Here is a 23,925-nt window from a genome sequence, read left to right as displayed (position 1 = left end):
ATCTTAAATATCTATAAGTTTGATTTGTCTATAATTGAGATTCATTCTTGTCATTGATTAACCTTCAGTTGGTATTGTTGACCAAGAAAGTCTTGTCTTCCACAGCTATAGTCTGTGCTGGACTACAGTATTCAATGTGGTCTCTTTTTTTCTAGATAGGCTGTGGGCTGAGGAAGCAGTCACAGTGACTGCTTTGTTGACTCAGTAAATACAATAATGTTCACATTGGCTCAGTGACCACATAACGGTTCCTGCTGTGGTTCATTGTATGTGAACCATTCTCCTTATATACAGTGTGATTCACTGTTAAAAAAAATTGATGGCTCCACTAACAATTCAAGCTGTTTATTCAAGCATTGCTAATGAACAGGTCCTGGATAAATGTTTATAGATTTCTAAATAGCTTTCAGCAATAAATATAGAAGACAAGTGCTGTTTAAGATATTGTAAAAAATATTTTTGTTTGCTTGAGAATATAGTATATAAATATTTAATATGGAGTAGATTTCTCCTAAAAAAAGTAATGAAATATATTTTGTGTTCTAGTGAGGCTATCTCATTCATACAGATTTAGTTAATGGCTTAATTGAATTAATTTTCATCAGCCACTCAGTGAATTGTGTGCTATAATATTAACATAATATTTTGCCTAATCATTGATCATAATGTTTTTTTCCCACTCACTGATTTTGGGGGAGGTATGGAAGTGCCCATGATCCTTGTAGGTTCTGAGACTTTTAAGGCTAGTGAAATCAATACTGTTCCATTTAAATTGTTGCTGGTCACCACCTGCAGGAAGAAAATTCCAGAAGGCCAGTGTTCTGGAGATGAAGGATTGAGCATAGTGGTCAGTGCAGGGAAAGAATGATTGAGATATAGAGACAAGTAGGTTGAGAGTTCCTGAACAGTAAAGATATGAGACCAGCCAGCTCCAAGGAGCAGTGGCCATTGTAATAGTGCTAGAAAAGACAAGAGTAGGAATCAACACAGCTGTGGACCAGAAGTTGAAGTATCTCCTTCAGTGATGGAATGCTAGTCAGTGGAGTGGTTCTTCTCTGGATGCAATCCAAAATGTTAGTTTGCATGGCAGAAGCACCATCCCAGATGTATGAGCTGTACTCTATTGTGGGCATCACTTGAACCTTGTAGAGTGTCAGCAACTGTTGAGGATGGAAATATCTTTTGGTGCTAAAGAGACTGGCTAGTTGTTGGGATGCAGTTTTAACAATACTAAGGATGTTTTCGCCAGGAAAGCTCCTCAGTGATAGTGAAGCTGTATTTGAGTAACACTTATGTTTATAGGAGATGTAATGTGTTTTTTTTTTTTTTTATATGAGTAGTACTTGATCTTTTGTGCTGTTGAAAGAGACAAGATTGGCACAACTCTGCTGGGGAATGCTCTCAAGGTCTCTGTTGAATAAATACAGATTTAATGTGTGGTGTCTAGGTTGCATGTAGATGATGCATAGTTACATATGTTGCTTCTCACCATGAAGAACATTTCCACTTTATATGTGATGCTACATGGAGAAAAGAAATTCATTATTCTTCTCCTGGTCTTGAAAGCATTAGTAAGCTTTTCTATTTCTACAAACTATAAAACCCTACTTTATTAGGACCACATGTATTTATACATATTCACACACTTAACGACAAAGTGAAAATACAAGTACTAGGAACATGAATACAACAGACATGAAGGAAAATCATAATGGCAAAAATAAACTTATCAAAACAATTACTATATATAAGTTTATTTGGCAAGTACTATCAAGTAATTGGCTGATGTTGCTTTCACTTTGAGAAATCTTTGCAGATTTTTAATTTTCTCTTCTATGTTACCTCATCAATGGTATGCTTTTGTTACTGGGAATGCTTCTGTTACCTTCATTTTTGTTGACATCTTAAATTTTCTAAAACCCTACAAGGTATCTTTATTCAGAACTTTACTTTGTGTTCAATGCCTGTTGCACTTTGTTGATATTATGGGATCCTCACCCTCAGACATTCATATATATATGCATTAAAAATACATTTGTTGCATAAAAAAAGGTATACATATATCTCAGTGAATAGTCATAGTGTAGGTTGGCATTAGGAAGGGCATCCAGCTGTAGAAACCATGCCAAATCAAATTGGAACCTGTTGCGGCTCCCCTGCTTACCAGTTTTCAGTCAAACCATCCAACCCATGCCAGCATGGAAAACAGGCGTTAAATGATGATGATTTGAGAAAGTATGTGTATGATTAATTCCTCTAAATTAATGGTCATCAATTTTGACATTTACACTTAAGATATTATTAATTTTATACTGCCTTACATTATGTACAGTAGTATTATTAGTGGTATTAAGCATATCACTAATGCAAATAGAACACCATGCAAACTCTTCTATTGATTGTGTTACTTCTGAATCTTCAGAAGAAATTAACTTCATTTTCCAGTGTTTCTTTAATGTCCACTTTCTTATATTCTGCCCAACCTACCACATTTTAAGAATTCCACTATTCAGTAATAAGAAACCATACCAGAAAGCCTATATTGTTGTTTTTGTTAAGATTATACTCTCCCTCACAGGTTCTTAGGCACTTGCAATTTACCTTGACACTAAAAGGGTTCTCCACTGATGCTCAAAAATATTGGAACATATTTAAAATTGTAATTCATAGCAAAAGGATCATGGCCCAAAAGTGATGGTTGTGAATGGCAAGAATGAAACAAACAAAATAAAATTAATTTAATAGGTGGGATTAGATCCTCTTATGTTGTTGTGGAATTGTGTGGCTGTTTATAATTTTATATTTGATCATTACAGAAAATGAAAATTTATTGAATGTTTATAACAATATGTCAAACATATACTTAAAGGCTTTTAAGTTTTGTGAATTATATGACAACATCATTAGTGCTGGTATCATGTAAAATGCACCCAATACACTTTGTAAAGAGGTTAGCATTAGGAAGAGAATCAGTTGTAGAAACCAAGCCAAAAATGTGACATTAAAGCATGATACATTCCTCTGACTTTGTTCCTGTCAAAATTGTAGTAACTGTGGAAAATGGTGAATGAGGAGACAAAAAAACCCAACAGACTACAATCATTAGCTTACAGCACTCGTTTTCCTCAAAGTACAACTAGCAACCTCCGTAACACCTCTACTGAAGGCCACCTAATTCCTTTGCTACTTCTCTTTATAATCTCTACCAAGTGTCAACCCCTCAAACATTCCTTTTGGAAAATGTATCCTATTAGAATTTTTTCTTACATGCATAAACTTGCAGAGATTCAGACTGAGAAGTTGTTTGGAACTTCTCTAAGCAAATAATTTTCAACATAGATACTGGGGATCAATATAGTCAGCTATTGAAATTTGTGACATGTGTCTAACTGATACTAATTTATTGATGAAAGGTAAAGTTTCCCTTGTTGGCATTTGAACAAGTCATACCCACACTTATTGATGACTGACTTAACAAAGCTCATGTAATATGTTGTGGAGTTGTTGAAAATGTTTGTAGTATAATCCCAACATAATTATTTTCACAGTTAGGCTAAATGTGTTTTCAGCAAATTAATATGTATAAAAATGAAATATATTACTGAATTGTTAAAACACTTGCCTGGATCATTAGCTTGCTTCTATATTAGGAAAAATTTTAAACATGTTTTTATTTTTTATTTTTCAGGGACACCTTTGGTGTTAAACGTCCTCGAAGGACTGCTATTAAATCAATATCATACAGAGAGCCTGCATTAAATTTGTAAGTATTACTATTATTTAATAATGTAATTGCTATAAAAATGTCAATGAAATTAGGACTTGTAAAAGTTTTGTTCTGCTATATCTTATAACGACTTAGCCTCTTTTGTACAACTCAGTATACAGAAAATAGGTGAAGATGGGAAGCTTGTCATAAAATCTCAGCTGTCTTCCAATTGGTTTTATTTCAGAATAGCTGCACCTGTCATGGCCATCCTATCTTCATATTTTTCATATTTACTGTAACCAGGACCACATTATCCATAATGTCCTTTCAGATGGGAAAATATGACAAGGAAATATGGTTGCAAAGTTCACTTGTCAACTGCTCCAACCAATTGCTCATATCACTTACCTTGTTTTGAGTCATTCTTTTAAGTTTCTTTTCCATATTCCCTGGCCGCTGAGAAAAGTATATATTAAAAATCTCTCTCTCAATTTTGTATTAGTCTTGTAAACCAAGTGATATTACAGCAAAGCATCACTTACTTCATGAATTGCTTCAATTTCATTTTCACCACTACTGATAAAGGAAATTATTACTGCTAGAGTTGTCTACAGTGGAACTGTAACATTTTCTACCTGTATTTTCAATATTCCCCCCAAAAAGATAACCTTCAAATTTGTTTTCTGAGCTAACTGTTGTCAGTCATGTCTGCGTAAGTCATTCCTGTTTTTTTTTTTTGTTTTTTTTCTCAAATTCACAGATGCATGAAGATCATTCAAATTTTATTAGATACTAAATTTGATGATGATAGAATTGGTGCAAACATAGCTGTGTAGTTGCAAAGTTTCCTTTGCACTTATTTGGTCTGAAGTATTTTGGGCAAAGTCTTCTATTATAACTTCATGCTGATCAATGTCCTGCAAATGAAATTCAGTTGCCAGAAGCTGTATGGAAGCCTATTGTGTGTGTGTAGTTGGTTGACTAAAGCCTTGTAAATGAAACTGGGTAGATAGAACCCTGTTATACTGTACCTCTTCTTGGGTAGTAAAACTACTTTATAGTCTCCTGATACCACATTTGGGTGTTTTTAGCAGAGTTCACTCTGTTATAAGCAGGTCACTGGTCTGAGGATAACTTGATGTCTCCATTGTTTGCCCTACCAGCTTCAGAGGTTCTGCAAAAGTCATGGCACAGCCCTTCTACATATCTCGACAAACACTATTTGAGCTGCAGTGACATTTGTTTATGACTCCTGTGAACAACACAGCCTGTAGCTTAGTAGTTTCATTGGTTTTGATGTTTGAAGATCAGTGCAATAAAAATATTTGAAATGCAAGTAAGGTTGGCAACTGGAAGGGTATGTGACCATAGAGTATTGCCTCAATAACTTGTCTAACCTATTTCAACATAGAAAAAGTTGGCATAACATTGATGATAACCAAAATGGATAGCTGAAAGTTACTTATACCAATTTTAACATGTTTTATTGGTTAATATAAGAAATTTCCATTGTGACTAAATATGTAAACCAAGAATATGAAATTATATTGAAGGGCCAATCACATAGCTCATGATATAATGTTTAAGAGACTTTTGAAGCTGGGTTACTTTACTTCAAAATTAGTATTTAGAGCAGTGGGTAAGATGGAAGGTAGATCATGTGATATTTGCAAATTAAGAGGGGGATTATTGGTATAGCCTAATTTTTCTTTTATGGTTTTGTCAGAAATGAAGATCTGTTTCTTTTCAGGGCCTTTGATACTGGTGGGAAGAAGAAAAGAACTTATTTTCAGATTGATAGCATCAAATGATGGTGGCAATAGACATTTATACACACAAGCTACATATCATAGATTGTGAATCAAGGGTAAAAAAAAAGATCTTTTAAATAAAACTTAGAGCAAAATAAATAGATAAAATTCAGTCGCACTGCTTTTGTGGATTACCATGATTCTCTGTCACCATGCAGTTCCATTATTATGAATTTGAGCTTGAGTTATAGTGAATCTTTCCAACCATGGATGCCATCCCTATGGATGCATTTTAGCTACTCTTGATAGAAGTTGGTGATCCTGACTATTGATCTTCTAGGATTTCTCTACTTGGCATCAATGTAAGGTATTGTTACATAAAATAAGATATGAAAAAGGAAGGAAAACCAGAATGATATAATAAATATGAATTTAGGAAGTGGTTAAAATAATTAAAAAAGGGATGGCAATCAGATGAAGATATAGTCATTTGGGATAAAATGTAGTTTGGGTATGAGAAAAGGTTAAGATAACATTTCTGGTTAAAGATTTTTGCCTATATTTATGGATTTATGGCTTAATCAGAGATGGAAAGGAGTGCTATGACTTTTGATGAACCTCTGAGGGTGGTGGGGGAGGCAATGTACATATCAAGCTATCTTCAGGCCAGTATCCTGCTTGTAATAGAGTGAATTCTGCTAAAAACACCCTAGGACAAGGTAGTGGTGTTAATCAAGGCTACCACCCAAAAAGAGCTACAATGTTTCTAGCCAGGTACGAAGGAAGATGGAGCAGACAAATAATGGTATATTGCTGCTGGTACCTCTAACATGATTGTTCTTATCACACATCATTGTTAAACGTCTCCTTTCCATGCTGGCTTGGGTTGGACTGTTTGACAAGGAGCTAGCTGGCAGGGAGCTGCCCAAACTCCAGCTGTCTGTTGATACATGGTTTCTACAGCTGGATGTCTTTCCTAACACCAACCACTTAAGAGTGTACCGGGTGCCTTTTATGTGTCACTGGCACTTTTGCGTTTACGCAGCCCTGGCATGGGTGCATTAACACAGCACTGGTACCTGAAAGGACAAGCCTGTATGTGTGGAAGACAGCAATTTTACTTAGCTTGACATGTCTTATCAAGTACAGCAAATCACCACATCTCCCGGTCCCTTGTCATTTCCTCAGTGAGGCCCAGCATCCAAAGATCCTTTCTCACCACTTCGTCCCATGTTTTCCCAGGTCTACCTCTTTTACAGGTACCTTCCACAATTAGAGCTCAGTACTTCTTTACTCAGCTGTCCTCATCCATACGCATCACCTGACCAAACCAGCACAGTTTTCTCTCTCGCACACAACATCTGGTGCCTCTTATACCCATACAAATTGTGTTTTTCTATGCCTGTAAAATGTTGCATTGTTTTTGTTTGTCCATTTTTAGGTTCATTTTTCCATGCCAGTATAAGTTAGACTAATATGTTACTGAGGTATTATTTTACAGCTGGCTATTCTTCCTCATGTCTCCCCTTAGCAGGTTTTCAAATAACGAATCTCTTATTTCACACAGTTTCAAAGGCAAGAAGGGAGCAGATGATTTATTGACGAAAGTGCTAATGACAACACTACTCAGATGCTATGTCTTTCATATAAGTGTGCACAGTTGTAAGCAAAAACACACACACTCACTCTCACTCATACACTAACTCACTCACTCACTCTCACTCATACACTAACTCACTCACTCACTCTCACTCATACACTAACTCACTCACTCACTCTCTCTCTTACTCTCTCTCTCTCTCTCTGCTGCTGTCACTACTTTTAATTCATCCTTTATTAAAAGTTAACATGATTCAATTTTTAAAATTTGTTTTCAGAAAGGAAGTTTTTCTTTGTTATATTTTTAAAGAAATGTTAATGAAAGAGAATGTTTTGTGTTCTAATTCCTCTTAATTGTCTTGCATTCTAAAAGTTTTTTAATTGTTTTTCTTATTTAGGAAACTCCGGCAAGGTGATAAACTATTTGTGACTAAAACTCTTGAAAATGGCAATTTTGGTAAGGAAGATTAATTTTACTTTTAATCTCATGACATCAGTTGATGTAGATTTACGCATGCTGTGTACTTGTTTTAAATTGGATGGCATAAATATAGGTGGCCTTATCTGCCTTGTTTTTTTTACCAGTTGATGTAAATATCCACTATCACTCATGGAGTCAATAATAGTCCACCATGAAAATTTCAAGGAATCTGATGGGTTTGTTAGGTTCATGTAAATATTTCCAACTTGGTTCAAGGTATCCTCATCGTAATAGTATAAAAACTGCATTTTGGTGATCACACCACCATTTCCATTATGGCTTCTTATCAAATTTGTATGCATTCAGCTAATTCTTCCGGTCTTTCACAGAATTGTCATGTCCAGCTATACCAGTTTCATTGAATTTATGGTCTTTGAATTCGTTTTCATGTCCAGCTTCATGTTTGTAGAGAAAGAGAGACTAAGGTGTTGGCTGAGGATTGAAGGAAATGCTAGTGCATTCTGTTTTGGATGATATAAGGGATGTCACTAACTTACCTTGTTGAACTGGATGATTAATTGGGGGAATTTTCACATGATAGGAATGGGAGTGTAGAGAAAGTATGTTTGGGAAGCATTTTGATCAGAGAATACAGTGTAAAGTTGGGGTGAAAATAGGCCTTTTCAGCAAAACTGCCATTAACAGAGCCATCCTAAATGGAGTGCTGGATAGAATTCAGCAAAGTTGGTAGAGATTCTTTTAACAAAGGGGTGGAAGTCCCTGCTACAAATTTATGAGAATGGAGAGTATGTTGCAAGGAGGATGAAGTCCAGCAAAATAAATCTGTTTGTTCAAGTTTTTCACAGGAGAATTGGATTTTAGTTTGTGCTGCTGACAAATCTGCATCTTGGGTGAAATAATGAATTAAATATAATTTGGTGTGCATTAGCCTTACTGGACATTTTGGCAGCTGTTACATAATTACTGACAAGACAAAAGGTATAGATAGTCCATGGATTAATTTTACTGATTAACCTCATTTAATTTATTGATCCCATTATCAGATGCTAGATTTATGTGCTTTGGCTGGGATTAAGGTTACAAACTTGTATTTCATGCTGATTTTTAATGCTCTTATCCTACTAGACCATTTTCTTGTTGGACAATTAAATTCCAAGTCAAACTCTCCAATGCATAGAATGCTATATATGGAATTTTTTAATTCTTGAGTATTTTGAAATTTTAACTACAACGATATATTGACAAATATGCTTTCTCCACAAAACTAAGGAAAGTGGCTCTGCGTGCATTTCAATTACAAGTCATTTGATTAGTTACCTTCTTTTTCTGGAGAAAGGGGTTGTGGTAGTTGGTGGGGATCAGAGGGCTTGCTCTTCTTAGGAATGAGACTGTAACAGGTTTCCAGAGATCAGTATCTCTGTCTCTCTTTATCTCTCTCTCTCTCTCTCTCTTTATCTCTCTCTCTCTCTGTATGGCTGTGTGGTAAGAAGCTTCCCAACCACATGGTTCTGGGTACAGTTCCACTGCATGGCACTTTGAACAAGTGTTTTCTACTGTAGCCTTGGGCTAACCAAAGCCTTGTGTATGGATTTGGTAGACGGAAACTGAAAGAAGCCCGTCGTATATATATATATATATATATATATATATATATATATATATATATATATATATATATACACACATATATATATATGTGTGTGTGTATGTATGTGTGTGTCTGTGTTTGTCCCTCCACTATTGCTTGATAACCAATCTTGGTGTGTTTATGTCCCCATAAGCTAGCAGTTTGGCAAAAAAGACTGATAAAATAAATACCAGGCTTACAAAGAATAAGCCCAGGGGTCAATTTCTTCAACTGAAAAGCGGTGCTCCAGCATAGCCACAGTCAAAATGACTGAAACAAGTAAAAGAAAAGAATAAATATATATATCTGTTATAATGTGGATCCTCGTCCACTTGCATATTATTATTGCCACTGTAATATTCTTGTCACCACTAACAGTTTATCAAAATCTGATTTCACTTTCCTCATGAACATCAGTTCTGCTGGTGAACTTCCTGCTTGTGTATTGGGGTTCGGTGTCACCCTGTATACCCTCAGGAATTGTTGCAGAGCAGCTTTGTCTGTGACTTCCTTGTTTGTTTTTCTCAAAGTTCTTTTAAAAACAACAAGAGGAATACAGGATGACAGTCATCCAAAACCGTCGCTATGCTGTCTGTCTTTTTTCCTCTCTTTCTCTCTCTTATGATGTCTGATTCCACTATATATTGTGTTAAGATTCTTTATCTATCAGTTATCCTTATTGAGAAGAAACAGTCAAAATTAACCACCCTATACAATCACTAAACATCTCGTCTACTTAACACCGTCCAAGTTAACCCTCTTCACCTTTACAGCTGACATGAAAAACTACTAATTAAGCAAAAAAAGAGAAAAAATTGATTGCTATTAAAACGTGGAGAATTTTGGGGTTAATATTCTTAATCTTTAGTTACAGTTTCTCATTTAAATTACATAATAGGCAGAATTGTGGGATTAAGATAGTACGGTGTTTTGAGGGAGATTTGGCTGCTATTACTACCGGGTCTAGCTACCAGGTAGAGGTTTCCCTCATTGGCTCATACATACATATATACATAAAATCGAAATAAAATACCTAAAGCAACAGTCATCAAATAAAAAGCCAATTTCCATGCAGTGTCATGGGCCAAAAAAAATTTCCAATCTCTTGCCTAATTTGATCCCAGAGCAATCACTTATCTCACACTATTTCAGTATTACGTTCCAAAACCGAATTACAAATTTTGATGTATGGGGTATCCAAAGAATCAGTACTATTCCGGCTACTAATTAAACTTAATTTCCATTCACATATTTGCATTTCAAATATTTAACATTATAATCTTTTCCATAAATCAACTATTGTAAACATTTTATACAATGACGTTGTATTCCTCTCGGGAGACTCGCAGAGAAAAGACAACGAGTTGTACAATTTAATTATTACATTTATTATTCAATTACATACAAAGAACGCACTCACTCAAAGTTCGATGCTAATAAACAAAAGTCATGTCCACCATATATATCAGTGACATTTTACTACCCCAGTCATTCAGAACAACAACAATGAAACAATGAACTCAGACGAACCACATTGAAACATGAGACATCAGACGAATAACAAATCTAACAGTCCCTATAACAGTCACATTTTCTATATGTGTGTGTACCTTAAAAGACATCAATCATCACGACACACACCATCACTCACTCACTTTATCTCTCTTTTTCTCTCTCTCACACACAATCGCACACACACACGTCCATTTCATATAGATGTACATACATCTTTCACTTTCTTTCTCTGTCCTTTTCACTTATTATGTTATTAAGGTTTGTTATCCATCAATTATCCTTATTGAGAAGAAACAGCCCAGGTCTATGAGAACGCGTAAAATTTTGAGGTTAATTTTCTTAATATAATTTTTGTCTGTACGTGCTTCTTTGCTCATTCACAATTACGTTTATTTTTGTGCTGACAATATCGTGCCAAAATTCCTTTTTAAACATACTGGGTATTTGTTGAGATACCATATTGAGAGCTTGCAAAAACCATTGAGGTAAATTTTTTGATTTCATTTGGTTAGGTTTTATTGAATTTCAGATTTCTTGATAGGATGCCTCGAGGAAGAAAGAGTAACCTTGGCAATAAAACAAGACATGCTTTTGTTATGCATTCACTGCGTGCAAGCGAGACAGCTGAACAAACGGAACATTGCCGTGCACACACTGCTGCCTCTACGTCAATGGCTAGAGCTTCAGAAACACCTGAATAAGCTGACCTTCAGCGTGCATGCGATGCTGCTTCTACATTGATGGGTAGAGTTTCAGAAACACCTGAACAAGCTGACCGTCAGCGTGGACATGATGCTGCCTCTATGTCGATGGCTAGAGCTTTAGAAACACCCGAACAAGATGACCATTGATGTGCATGCGATGCTGCCTCTACATCGATGGCTAAAGCTTCAGAAACACCTGAACAAGCTGACCGTTGGCATGCACGCGATGCTGCTTCCACGTCAAATAGCTGTGCTTTAGAGACTGCTGACCAATGGGCAACAAAGCTTGAAGCTGATTCTCAATGGAAAATATGTCATGTCTTTCCGAGGGTTTCTTTGTGTTAATGGTCTAACAAGGCTTTCCATGACAGCCCTCAAGAGGACTACGCATCCCACCCACATATCATCATTGGTAGCATGTCAACTGTGTGTGTCCATTGTAACGCAATGCGGTGACCAGCAGAATCTGCCGGTATTTGTTGCTCCAATGGGACGGTTAGATTGCTTCATTTGAAAGTCGGTGCCGAACCTTTGACTTCCCTGCTTCTTGGTGACCACCCAGGTTCTAAACACTTTCTACGCAATATAAGAGCCTACAATTCCACTTTCCAAATGACCAGTTTTGGACATAAACCAATAAGAGATGGAAATTACATGCCCACATTCAAAGTACAAGGCCAAATTTACTATCAAATTGGTTCCCTGATTCCACAAGATGGCAATGAGCACAGTTTTCTTCAGATTTACTTTATGGGAAATGGCCCTGAAGAAACTGCACAAAGAGCCTCAGTTATTTCTGGAACAATAGCATCTCTTCTACAACTCCTTCAAAATATGCTTCATACTGTTAACCCTTACGTTACTATTTTCAAAACTGCTTTTCAGCACAGAGATGCCAATACTAATCATTTCAAGGTTGTCATTCAAGCTGACCACACTACACCAGGCCAGCATCAGGGTTGTTTTAACAGTCTCCAAACAGACGAGATTGCTCTGCTTATAACGGGTCCCCATGAGAGTGCTTCAAAACGTGATTTTGTTCTTGAATGGCAGAACTTGCATCTCCAATGAATAAATGAACTTAATCCTGCATATGATGTCCTCCAGTATCCATTACTTTTCCCTTTTGGTGATGATGGCTACTGCATTGACTTACCAAAGTGTAATCTGGTAACTTTAATGAATCTTCAACCATTGAAAACTATTTCCCAAATGGAATTTTATACATTTAGACTTAAGGTTCACAAAGACGACATCAACATTCTGCAAAGAGCACGGATGCTCCTCAATCAATATTGTATAGACATATTTGCTAAGGTAATTATTGCGTCTTTTATGATTTCGTTATGGTAATTTCCTAAGCCAGTTCTCAGATTATATAGCACGAGTTTTTTTCCATTTTCCAGGTTGACACTGAACACCTCCAATGGATTAGACACCATCAAAAGGAACTGCATGCAGAAGAATATGGCAATCTGCATGATGAAGTCAACCAAAATGATCAGATTATGGCTTGGGATGTTGGGCTTCCTGTCATTCTCCCATCATCATACATGAAAAAATGCAGGATGCTCTTACCTATGTCCGCCAATGTGGCCGTCCTGATCTTTTCATCACCTTCACTTGCAATCCTAAATGGAGAGATATCTAGTCTCACCTATTTCCTGGCCAAAATCCTTCAGACAGGCATGATATCATATCGAGAGTGTTTCACCTTGAGCGTAAGAAAATGATGGATGTTATTAGGTGTGGACAACTTTTTGAACCAGTACGGTGTTTCATGTACACCATTGAATGGCAGAAGAGAGGACTTCCACATGCCCATATACTCATGTTGGCTGATGTTGATTCCATTATCAGTGTTGAATTGCCAAATCCCCAAGAAGACAGTCATTTTTCATATTATTAAAACCAACGTGATCCATGGACCGTGTGGCCATCTTAATCGTAACTCTGCATGTATGGACAATGGGAAGTGCACAAAGCGTTACCCATGAAAACTTATACATGAAACCAAGACTGGCAATGATGGCTACCCTTTATACTGTTGCAAGGCACCACAAGAGGGTGGACATACAGCAATTATATCAACGGTTGATGGTCAAGATTTCAATATCGACAACAGATGGGTTATGCCACAAAACAAGGTGATTTGTAAAATGTTTTCAGCCCACATAAACGTTGAATTCTGCAACTGTGTAAATTCAATCCAAAACATCTGCAAGTATGTTCATAAGGGATCAGATTGAGCAGTTATTGAGTTGGTTAGGACAGATAACTCTGATGTCACCACAGATGAAATCACGTTTTACCAAACCGGGCACTACATCTCTTCCAACGAGGCATTTTGGCGCATATTTGGTTTTCCAATCCATGAACGTGAACCTGCAGTTATTACCTCAGTATTCATTTGGAGAATGGTCAACGGGTGTATTTTAATGAGGAAAATATGCATGACTGTGCACAACTACCTCGAAAATCAACACTTATTGGATTCTTTGACCTTTGCAGTTCTGACTCTTTAGCGAGAACCCTTCTTTATGCGGAGATGCCTACATTCTACACGGAATTATTCTCCCTGCTGTTGGCAAAAAAGAAAGCAAGGATGTATTTCACAAAGGGATCCGTCAATGCATGAAGCTGATGTCCTCAAGAGTGTACACAGTTCATCCGCTCAAATCAGAGTGCTTTCACTTCCATCTTCTTTTGCATGTTATCACAGGTCCAACTTGCTACGCTGATCTTCGCACTGTCAACGGCAATATTTGTTCATCATTTAAAGTGACCTGCTCCAAATTAGGTCTTCTTGACAACAATGATCAATATGATCATGCCCTCCATGTGGCATCCACTTTGAAGTCACCAAAAGCTCTTCACAAGCTTTTTGCCGTTATGCTAGTGTTCAGTGGTTTCCAAAATCCTCACTCTTTATGGGATAGATATCATGACAGCATGTGTCTCGACATTCTTATGCAATCCCGTTTCGGATCTTCAAACATGAATTTGCAGTTTACACCAGAAATGTACAGCTGCAGTCTGATGTTTCTAGAAGATACAACTTTGCAAATAAGTGGTCTTCCTTTGAAGAGCTATGTCGAGTCCCGTAAATGAGAAAATGAGGCTGTTTGTAACTGCCACTTACTTACTTAGGAGACATGCTATGATGCTTCAAATCTTCTGTCCTACATTCAAGAACGAGTACGCCGGTTGAATCCCGAACAAGCTGATGTCTTCAATTTTGTTTCATCAATACAATGGTGGCATCATCTTCTTTGATGCGCCAGGTGGCACAGGAAAGACATTTCTACTCAACCTCCTTCTTGCCAAAGTTCACCAACGTGGGCAGTTAGCCATTGCAATGACGTCTTCAGGAATAGCAGCCATGCTGTTAGATGGCAGTAGAACAGTCCATTCAACATTTAAGCTTCCTCTTAACATCAGTCATGTCGAAAATTCTTCAACCAACATAAGGAAGAATTCTGATGAGGCTGTTGTCTTTCAAAAATGTAAATTGATAGTATGGGAGGAGGCAACAATGCCTCACAAGAATGCATTTGATGCCATCAATGCAACACTACAAGACCTGCGCTCCAGCTCCGAACCGTTCGGTGGTGTTGTTTTGCTTCTTGCTGAGGACTTTCGTCAAACTCTTCCCATCGTCCCAAAAGGTCACCAGGTGATGAAATAGAAGTTTGCATCAGACATTCTCATCTTTGATGTTTCGTCCAGACGAGAAAGTCAACCATCAACATGCGCTCGATTCTTCACCAACAAGAGGGTGGTGATGAGTGCTGCAAAGTTATTAGATGTTGATAATGGGAACTTACCAATGGACGCAAATGGTTAGGCTGATATAAGTACCATCGGTAACTACGTCTCCGGCCACGAGGATCTTTGCAGAACAGTTTACCCTGACCTTTCAACAAACTACGTTAGTCACCAATGGATATGTGAAAGGGCCATTTTATCTCCAACAAACGCCACTGTCCAAGCTCTTAACATGTGCTTCTTTCGTCAACTTCCAACCCAGGAGCGAATCTATGCATCTATTGATTCAATAACGGCTCCAATACAAGTAATGGTTTACCCAACAGAATTTTTAAACTCCTAAGAACCGTCAGGAATGCCACCTTGCAAACTCAGACTTGGAGGTTCAATTATTCTACTGAGAAACTTGGAATCTCCTCGGCTTTACAATGGCACCCAGTTGCTTGTAACCCAATTGTTGGATGATGTTATCGAGGCTGAAATCATAACGGGTCAAGGGACTGGTGACAGTTTTCATTTCCTGAATACCACTAATTCCAACTGACTGTGTATTCCCAATGAAAAGAGTACAGTTCCCTGTATGTCTAAGCTTTGTCATGACCATCAACAAAGCCCAGGGTCAGTCACTCAAAGTGATTGGGCTGGACTGCAACACTCCATAAAATACGTAAAGCCACAGTCATCAAATGCAAAAGCCAAAGAACTGTTTATTACTTAAATATTACTTGCAATATTCACTTCGGAGATAAAACAGCATTCAGTCTGATGTATAGGTATCAACATGAGGTATGTACTATGGAAGAGTACATTGTGCTTATCCTAATGTGAAAGTGTTTGAGTACAAAAAGTGAGACTATAACCTGTGGCCTATGCCATCGGTGTAACCAGCCTGCTTATGCGTTGCTTGCGAAGATCTATTGAGGCAAGTGAAATCAAAATCTAAACCAAATTTGCTGACATGGCCAATGACAGCACCGGGCATATGGCGTAGTGGTTAAGAGTGTGGGCTACTAACCCCAAGATTCCGAGTTTGATTCCAGGCAGTGACCTGAATAATAATAATAAGAAGAAGAATAACAACAACAACATCGAAAAATACCTTAGGAATGAGAACCCAGGTTCAAAATTTCCCCAAGACACCTGATGAAGGCTGGAGGTTGTGTTAACAACAAACAAGATGAGGACAAATATCTGTCAATTATAAATAATGTACATAATTCCTCATCTCTTAAATATAACTGTATTCCTTTGATATCGCAGCACCTTTTGTGTCCATTGCTTACACTGGGTACATCATATGGAGTTTCTACCTACACCTTTTCTACAGATCAAGCAGAGCCATTTACCTGAAAGGGTTTGTGATTTGACAGCCTTTCTACTTACTAAGACTTTGGTTTTAGCAGTGTCATCAGCATAGAGGAGCTCTCAGGGGCACCCTGTCTTGAATTCCACTGTTATTGCCTGGAGGACTATAATGAATAAGAGGGGGTTGAGGACTGATCCGTGGTAAACCCCTACTTCTAATTGGAATGCTTCACTATACTTGTTGCCAACACTCACTTTACTAGCAGCATCCCTGTACAGGGCTTGTACAGCTCTTACCAACCACTCGTTTATCTCCAGTTTCCACACTGACCACTAGATAAGGGATTGTGGGACCCTCTCAAAGGCTTTCTCCAATTCAACAAAAGCCAAGTACAGAGGTTTACCTTTCACTAGATATTTCTCCTGCAGTTGCCTTACCAGAAATATAGCATCAGTGGTGCTTCTGCCTGGCACAAAGCCAATCTGCATCTCATCTAGGCTAACTGTCTCTGTAATTAGTTGGGCTATGACCCTCTCTGTAACTTTCATCACCTGATCCAATAATTTGATACCCCTGTAGTTATTGCTGTCTAAAGCATCACCTTTACCATTGTAGCAGTTGACTATGGTCCTTCATGAACTGCCTGATTTACGATGTGGGTGACAAGACACTGCCTGATATTTTAAGCATCTCAGCAGTGATTCCTGATGGGCCAGATGCTTTCCCTGCCTTCATATTCTTAATTGCTTTATCTACCAGGGTTATATATATAATATATATATATATATATATATATATATATATATATATATATATATATATATATATATATATATATATATATATATATATATATATGTATATATATATATGTATATATATGTATATATATATATGTATATATATGTATATATATGTATATATATATATATATATATATATATATGTATATATATATATGTATATATATATATATATATATATATATATATATATATATATATATATATGTATATATATATATATATATATGTATATATATATATATATATATATGTATATATATATATATATATATACACGACACCTTCTTTCAGTTTCCATCTACCAAATCCACTCACAAGGCTTTGGTTGGCTATAATAGAAGACACTTGCCCAAGATGCCACATAGTGGGACTTAATCCACAATCAAGCTACTTACCACCCAGCCATTCCTGTGCCTATGTATATATAAATAAATATATTTATTTATATATATTTATATATATATATATAAATAAGTAAATATATTTATATATGTATAGATAAGTTAATATATTTATATATATTTTTATATGTATAGAGAAGTTAATATATTTATTTATAGATATTTAAGTATGTATATATAAATATATTTTTTATATATATTTATATATGTATGTATATATATATCTATATTTCTATATAACTGTACGTTTATGTAATCTTTATATATCTATACGTTTATGTATCTCTATTTATACTTGTTTATATATCTATATATATATATGTTAGGGACGACCGTGCGAACTCATAAAAGGAGAAATGGTGACGAATGGAAAAACAGGACTCCCTTTATTTAAACGAGTCACACGGTCGAACACAAAATATATATTATATCAAAGATGATATAGATGATAATATGTTATGCTACGATAACATAGATGACCAGTAATGAAAGACCACAACCGTATTAGATGAATAACAGATATATTTATTGTAGCGTTAAAGATGTATGTCTGTGTGAGAGTGTGAATGCGACATATAAGAACATAATCAAAGACAGGCCGTCATACAAAGAAAAGTGTGTATGTGAGTGATACATGTGTGTATGTGAAATATTACAGCAGAGAAAGAGTCAATGACACGTGAGCAATTATACCAGATCTTGGGTACACAATAAGAAAAGTTCTGTATGTGAAAGTGAGGGAGGCTGAGTTTGGCAGAGCTGATCACTAGTTGTGATGTCGAGGCATCGATGCCTAGCCGTGATTCTTGTTATACAGATGTTCGTCGCTGGCTGTGGTTCTCTTGTCTGTTTGTTTACTGTGGTGAAGCTAAGTCACCTAACAGAATCGAAGAGAGAGATGGGCCGCGGAGTTTGGTTTGGTGTACATAGTAAATCGTGTTGACGCTGGTAGCGTAGAGGCTGCTTGGTAGGTGCTGGTTAGTAGTCGTAGACTCTTGTTGCTGATGTGGCGACGGCGGAGGTCATCGTGGCTGGACGAAGCTGCTGAAGTGGTCGCTGGCTGCTGCTGCTGTCGTGTGGTACACGGAACAGTTCTCAAAGAGAAACTGGACCGAGACGAATTTGGCTGCCGAGTTAAAGCTATTTATAACAAACTATTGGCTCACCAGATGGTAGAAATATACTCTATCACGTGACCTTATTAGGGGCCGTGATTGGTCAGTTTGCGTTCTGGCGGGAACGGTTCGAAGAAGTTGCCGATTCGAATAATGATCAGTCACGTGATGGACAAGGAATGGGTTCTCTACTACGCTCGCATTTATTTATATTTAAATGAGAAGATTGTATGTAATGGCGATAGTAGTTTGTATCTAATGGCGGGAGGTAGTTTCACTACACCAGCCTCGCACCAGTCGGTTTGTCGAAGACAAACAGACGAAATAAGGAGAAAAAGAAAAAAAAAAAATTGTAGTGAAAAAGACTTATAGAACGGTTGGTCTATTACTGGGATTTAGTCACCATTTTTGGAAAGTTATATGAACTTTTCAAGTTGGGCTGTACAGATCAGAAGGGCTGTATGAACGAATCAACGTCGGGGGTCATCAATTGTAAGGAACGACCGTGCGAACTCATAAAAGGAGATATGGTGACGAATGGAAAAACAGAGGACTCCTTTTATTTAAACGAGTCACACGGTCGAACATACAATATATATATATCAATTGATGATATATACATGATATGTTATGCTACGATAACATAGATGACCAGTAATGAAAGACCACAACCGTATTAGATGAATAACAGATATATTTATTGTAGCGTTAAAGATGTATGTCTGTGTGAGAGTGTGAATGCGACATATAAGAACATAATCAAAGACAGGCCGTCATACAAAGAAAAGTGTGTATGTGAGTGATACATGTGTGTATGTGAAATATTACAGCAGAGAAAGAGTCAATGACACGTGAGCAATTATACCAGATCTTGGGTACACAATAAGAAAAGTTCTGTATGTGAAAGTGAGGGAGGCTGAGTTTGGCAGAGCTGATCACTAGTTGTGATGTCGAGGCATCGATGCCTAGCCGTGATTCTTGTTATATATATATAGATATGCAGGGCAGGGAATCGTCAATTAGTAATAAAATTAATAATTAACAATTTTGCCGGGTAGCTCAGTATGAAAAAACCTTTTCAGTAAAAAACATTTATAATCATAAATATATAGGGATTGACAGTAACCTGCTTCTCCAACATACTGAGAATTCAGAAATAGCAGTCAAAGAACTACTGATTTCAAAACTACAAATTATTACTCTATCAATCTGGAGTAATAATTTGTAGTTTTGAAATCAGTAGTTCTTTGACTGCTATTTCTGAATTCTCAGTATGTTGGAGAAGCAGGTTACTGTCAATCCCTATATATTTATGATATATATATATATATATATATATCCATATGTTTATATATCTATACGTCTATGTTTCTATATATGTATCCATGTTTATATATCTGTATGTATATTCATATGTTTATATATCTATACATTTACTAAATATGCCTCATTTAGATTGTTCTTGTAGAAAGGATTTTTCCTACCTCATCTAACTTTGTTTCTGTGTTAAATAATTCCATTTGCAGGGTTAATTAAATCTTGTTCACTACTTGATTCAAAGCTGTAGTTTGAAGTGACTCAAGTGCATCTGGTATAACTAAAATTATGATTCCCCTTACCTTGTTTCTCTGCCATAATTTCATACTTTTCACTAATATGTCATAACCAAAGTAGTAAACCTTTAGTTATCAACAGACATAACAATTCTTTTATCTCTCTTTAACCCTAGTTACTATATGAATTGATAGCTTCACATCTATTACCTCTAATTAGTAGAATATATATCCAATTCTTCAGTGAAATCTGAAAACAGACCATATATGACTAATATTATCCTTGGCAGAATCACTAGTGTGCTGGGTAAATGCTTAGTGGCATCTTGTCCATTGTTACATTCTGAGTTCAAATTCCGCCAAGGTCAAGTTTGCCTGTTATCCTTTTGGGGTCGATAAATAATACCAGTTGAGCAGTGGCATGTAGGGATGTTGATCTCAACTTATCCCCTCCTCTAGAATTACTGACCTTGTGCCAAAATTTGAAACTAATATTAGATCTCTCAGATGTCCAGATGTATACAGAAAATGTTTTTTATTTATTAGTGAAACAGAAATCTTACTGAATTTTTTAATGATTATTCTTAGATTTTTTTAATTAAAGTTTGAAATTCTGCTAAGGACTGGGTTATACTGAAACCTGTCATGAAGTGAGTTGAGAATATTTTTGATATTGGTTTTTCTTCTCAAAAATGTCTGAAAATATTCTAATGTGTAATGAAACTCAAAACACTTTACTGCTTCTCTAGCAAATCTCTTATCAGGAATACAGAATCTTTGGGTTTCTTCCAAACTGCTATCACTTGATCTCTCAGAAACCACTTTAATTTCTCAACTTTAGTACAACTTCTTTACCTTCTTTATCACAGGTAAGTGTTGACATAAATCCATCCTGATTGTTTCTGGTAGCTTTTCTTGTTATTGTATCTTTCATTTTGTTTTATTCACTATTCCCCCGTTTTCTTTGTTTAGCAAATGCTTCTCAGTTTTCTGATTCATTCACACACTTTGACTTACAATTCTAAATACTTCAAAACATGATTGTAAAACAGTGAAAAAATCCTTAATACTCACAACTACTTCAAGCTAATTTAACCTAATGTCTGAGTCATTGTTATCATCATTTAACATCCATATTTTATGCTGGCAGTGGTTGGAAGATTCAACAGGCTCCAGTGAATCCAAAGACTGCATCATGCTCCTCATCTGCTTTAGCATATTTATAGCTGGATGCTCTTCAATCACTTTACAGCAGTTTAATGCCCATTTTTCCATGCTTGAATGTGTTGGATGGAATTTGTCAAGGCAGATTTTCTATGGCTGGATGTCCTTCCTGCCACTAACCCTCACCTGTTTCCAAGTAAGGTACTATTTCCCCATGAACAAACATTTCTGCAGAATGTTGGAAATGAAGGACACTGATGCTCATTTACAACTACCATACAATATCAAGGCAAGGAGACAGTAACACACACACAGACATACACATTTATACCTACAGAGTGCATTCAAAAAGTATCTGACTTGTTATTTCCTGCCAAGACTACTGCTGCATGGGTAAAATCCTGTGAGTGGGAGGTGACACCACCCTTCAAGTAGGCTGTGTCAATTCCCAGTTGTTGTGCTTAGAGTTTAGCCATGTAGTCTGCACTTCTCAGGTTTTCGTTTTCATTGAATGCATCAATGCAGTGATATTGCATTGAGTTTTGCCAGAAACTTGATGTTCATGCTCAAACCTTGCAGAAGATTCAGCTAACCTTTGGCAATGACACTAAGGGTAAAACTCAGATCAGTAAGTGGTACAACCACTTCAAACATGACTGCATCTCATTGGAGAGTGAGGCATACTTAGGTAGGCCATCTACAAGCTGAAACAAAGACTCAATTGAGAAGGTTTGGTGAATAGTCATGTGCAGGAAGGGTGGTGTCACATCCCACCAAGGGATTTTGCCCATGCAGCATAAATTTTGATGGAAAAACAGTCATACTTTTTGAATGCACTTCATATACATATGTATGCAATGGGTTTCCTTCAGTTTCTGTCTACCAAATCCACTCACGAGGCTTTGATCAGCCTGGGACTATAGTAGAAGCGACTTACCCAAGGTGTCATGTAGTTGGATTAAATCTGGAACCGTGTGGTTGTGAAGCAAACTTCTTACTACATGACTATGAAATTTTCTGATATTCTTCTTGTATATGCTAAGATCATAATGAATAAAGGGTGGGTGGAGGATAACAAAGAGTTGTCTCTAGGCAAAACAAGTGTGTTTTTAATATGACTCGATGATTTTCTTCTTTTTGTAGTGTGCAAAGATGAGGTGAAGAAACGTAATGCCCTTGAAAATGTAACCAATATGAACTGAGGGATAGGAAAGTTTTCCTATTTAATATCCTATTTTTAATATCTAGCATTTTACATCTCTTTTATCTATAGAACATTATATAAATAACTGTTGTGTATGCATTTTACCAATAAATATAATTTATGTGGATCATGAGTTCATTTGTTTCTAATTACATATAAATGTAATTATATTTTTCTATTTACTGAACTGAGTGCATGAGTGGGGCCCAGTATCAGTCAATTTATCCCTTATTAACCCTTTCGGTACCAACCTGGCTGAAACTGCCTCTGGCCCTGTAGTACAAATGTCTTGTTTTCATAAGTTTTGAATTAAAATCTTCCACCAAACCTTAGTCACAATTTATGTTCCTAACACCAGCTTAATGATAAGTAAGTTATTTTACTAAATTCTTTGTTATATTTAAAATTAAGTGAAAGAAACACAGAACATCTCAAAATAAATACAGTAACAAAAGGGTTAACAAGCATTCCAGGACCAGTTTGAATCTGCTGTTACTAGTAGTACTGTGGCTGCATAAAGGTTCTCTCACTAGATCTTGGAGACTAATAAGAGTAGATTAAGCAGTATATGACATAATATGGCTAGACTAACTCCATCTTTAATATACAGCAGTAGGCATTACAATTCTTAATCTCCTAAAAATAGTTGCCATATCTGCCTCAAATGACATGTTACCATTTTAAAAGGAAACAGTAAATAAAGTCCAATATATGCTGTTTGATAAAAGACAGAATGGTTACAGATGGAATGTTTTTCATTGTCTTCTGAATCAGAACTGTTCTGATCTCAGAAGAGTTTGGACTACATAACATTCAGATGGGGATATGAAATATCTAAAGTGTTGGATATGTGAGTTGCACCAAAGTATTTGACCAGCTATCACCAGATCACATAACAGAATGTAGGTAACTGTTCAAACGTATTCAAGATTATCCAAATGCATATTTTTTTCTCTTGTTCAATGTCAAAGTATCTTTTCTGTGTGTGAGTAGTAGTAGTAGTAGTAGTAGTAGTAGTAGTAGTAGTAGTAGTAGTGCTGCTACTACTTTTTTTTACTTCTGGGATCATATAATAACTCTCTACTTCATTTTGAGCATTGCTATAAATTGAATAGAATAAAACTGTAAAAAAAAAAAAAGAAAAACAAATATACAAAAGAGCTCTATACGTTAACTCCAAATTCAGTTTATTCTTTTGATTAAAAACATTTGAAATACTTGAGTCTAAAAAGATCTCAAGTTGTTACATTTTCTATTTTTA

The 23,925-nt window shown here is 36.3% G+C and overlaps 1 protein-coding gene across 1 annotated transcript in view; it reads left to right on the top strand.

The window, feature by feature from the left end:
* LOC106875105 (uncharacterized) overlaps positions 1–22,791 on the top strand; it is a 64,180-nt gene extending 41,389 nt beyond the window's left edge. Inside the window, exons 10-13 of the mRNA XM_089357373.1 lie at positions 3,689–3,763; positions 7,458–7,516; positions 21,046–21,165; positions 22,604–22,791. Coding sequence (XP_089213499.1) covers positions 3,689–3,763; positions 7,458–7,516; positions 21,046–21,137 — 226 coding nt within the window. The 3' untranslated portion in view covers positions 21,138–21,165; positions 22,604–22,791. The remainder of the gene's footprint in view (positions 1–3,688; positions 3,764–7,457; positions 7,517–21,045; positions 21,166–22,603) is intronic.
* The last annotated feature ends 1,134 nt before the right edge of the window (positions 22,792–23,925 follow it).

This window comes from Octopus bimaculoides, chromosome 9 (genome assembly GCF_046866305.1).
Source record: "Octopus bimaculoides isolate indiv1 chromosome 9, ASM4686630v1, whole genome shotgun sequence".
Lineage (NCBI taxonomy): Eukaryota > Metazoa > Mollusca > Cephalopoda > Octopoda > Octopodidae > Octopus > Octopus bimaculoides.
Note: the sequence above shows the minus strand (reverse complement) of the source record. Positions and strands in the feature narration are given on the sequence as shown.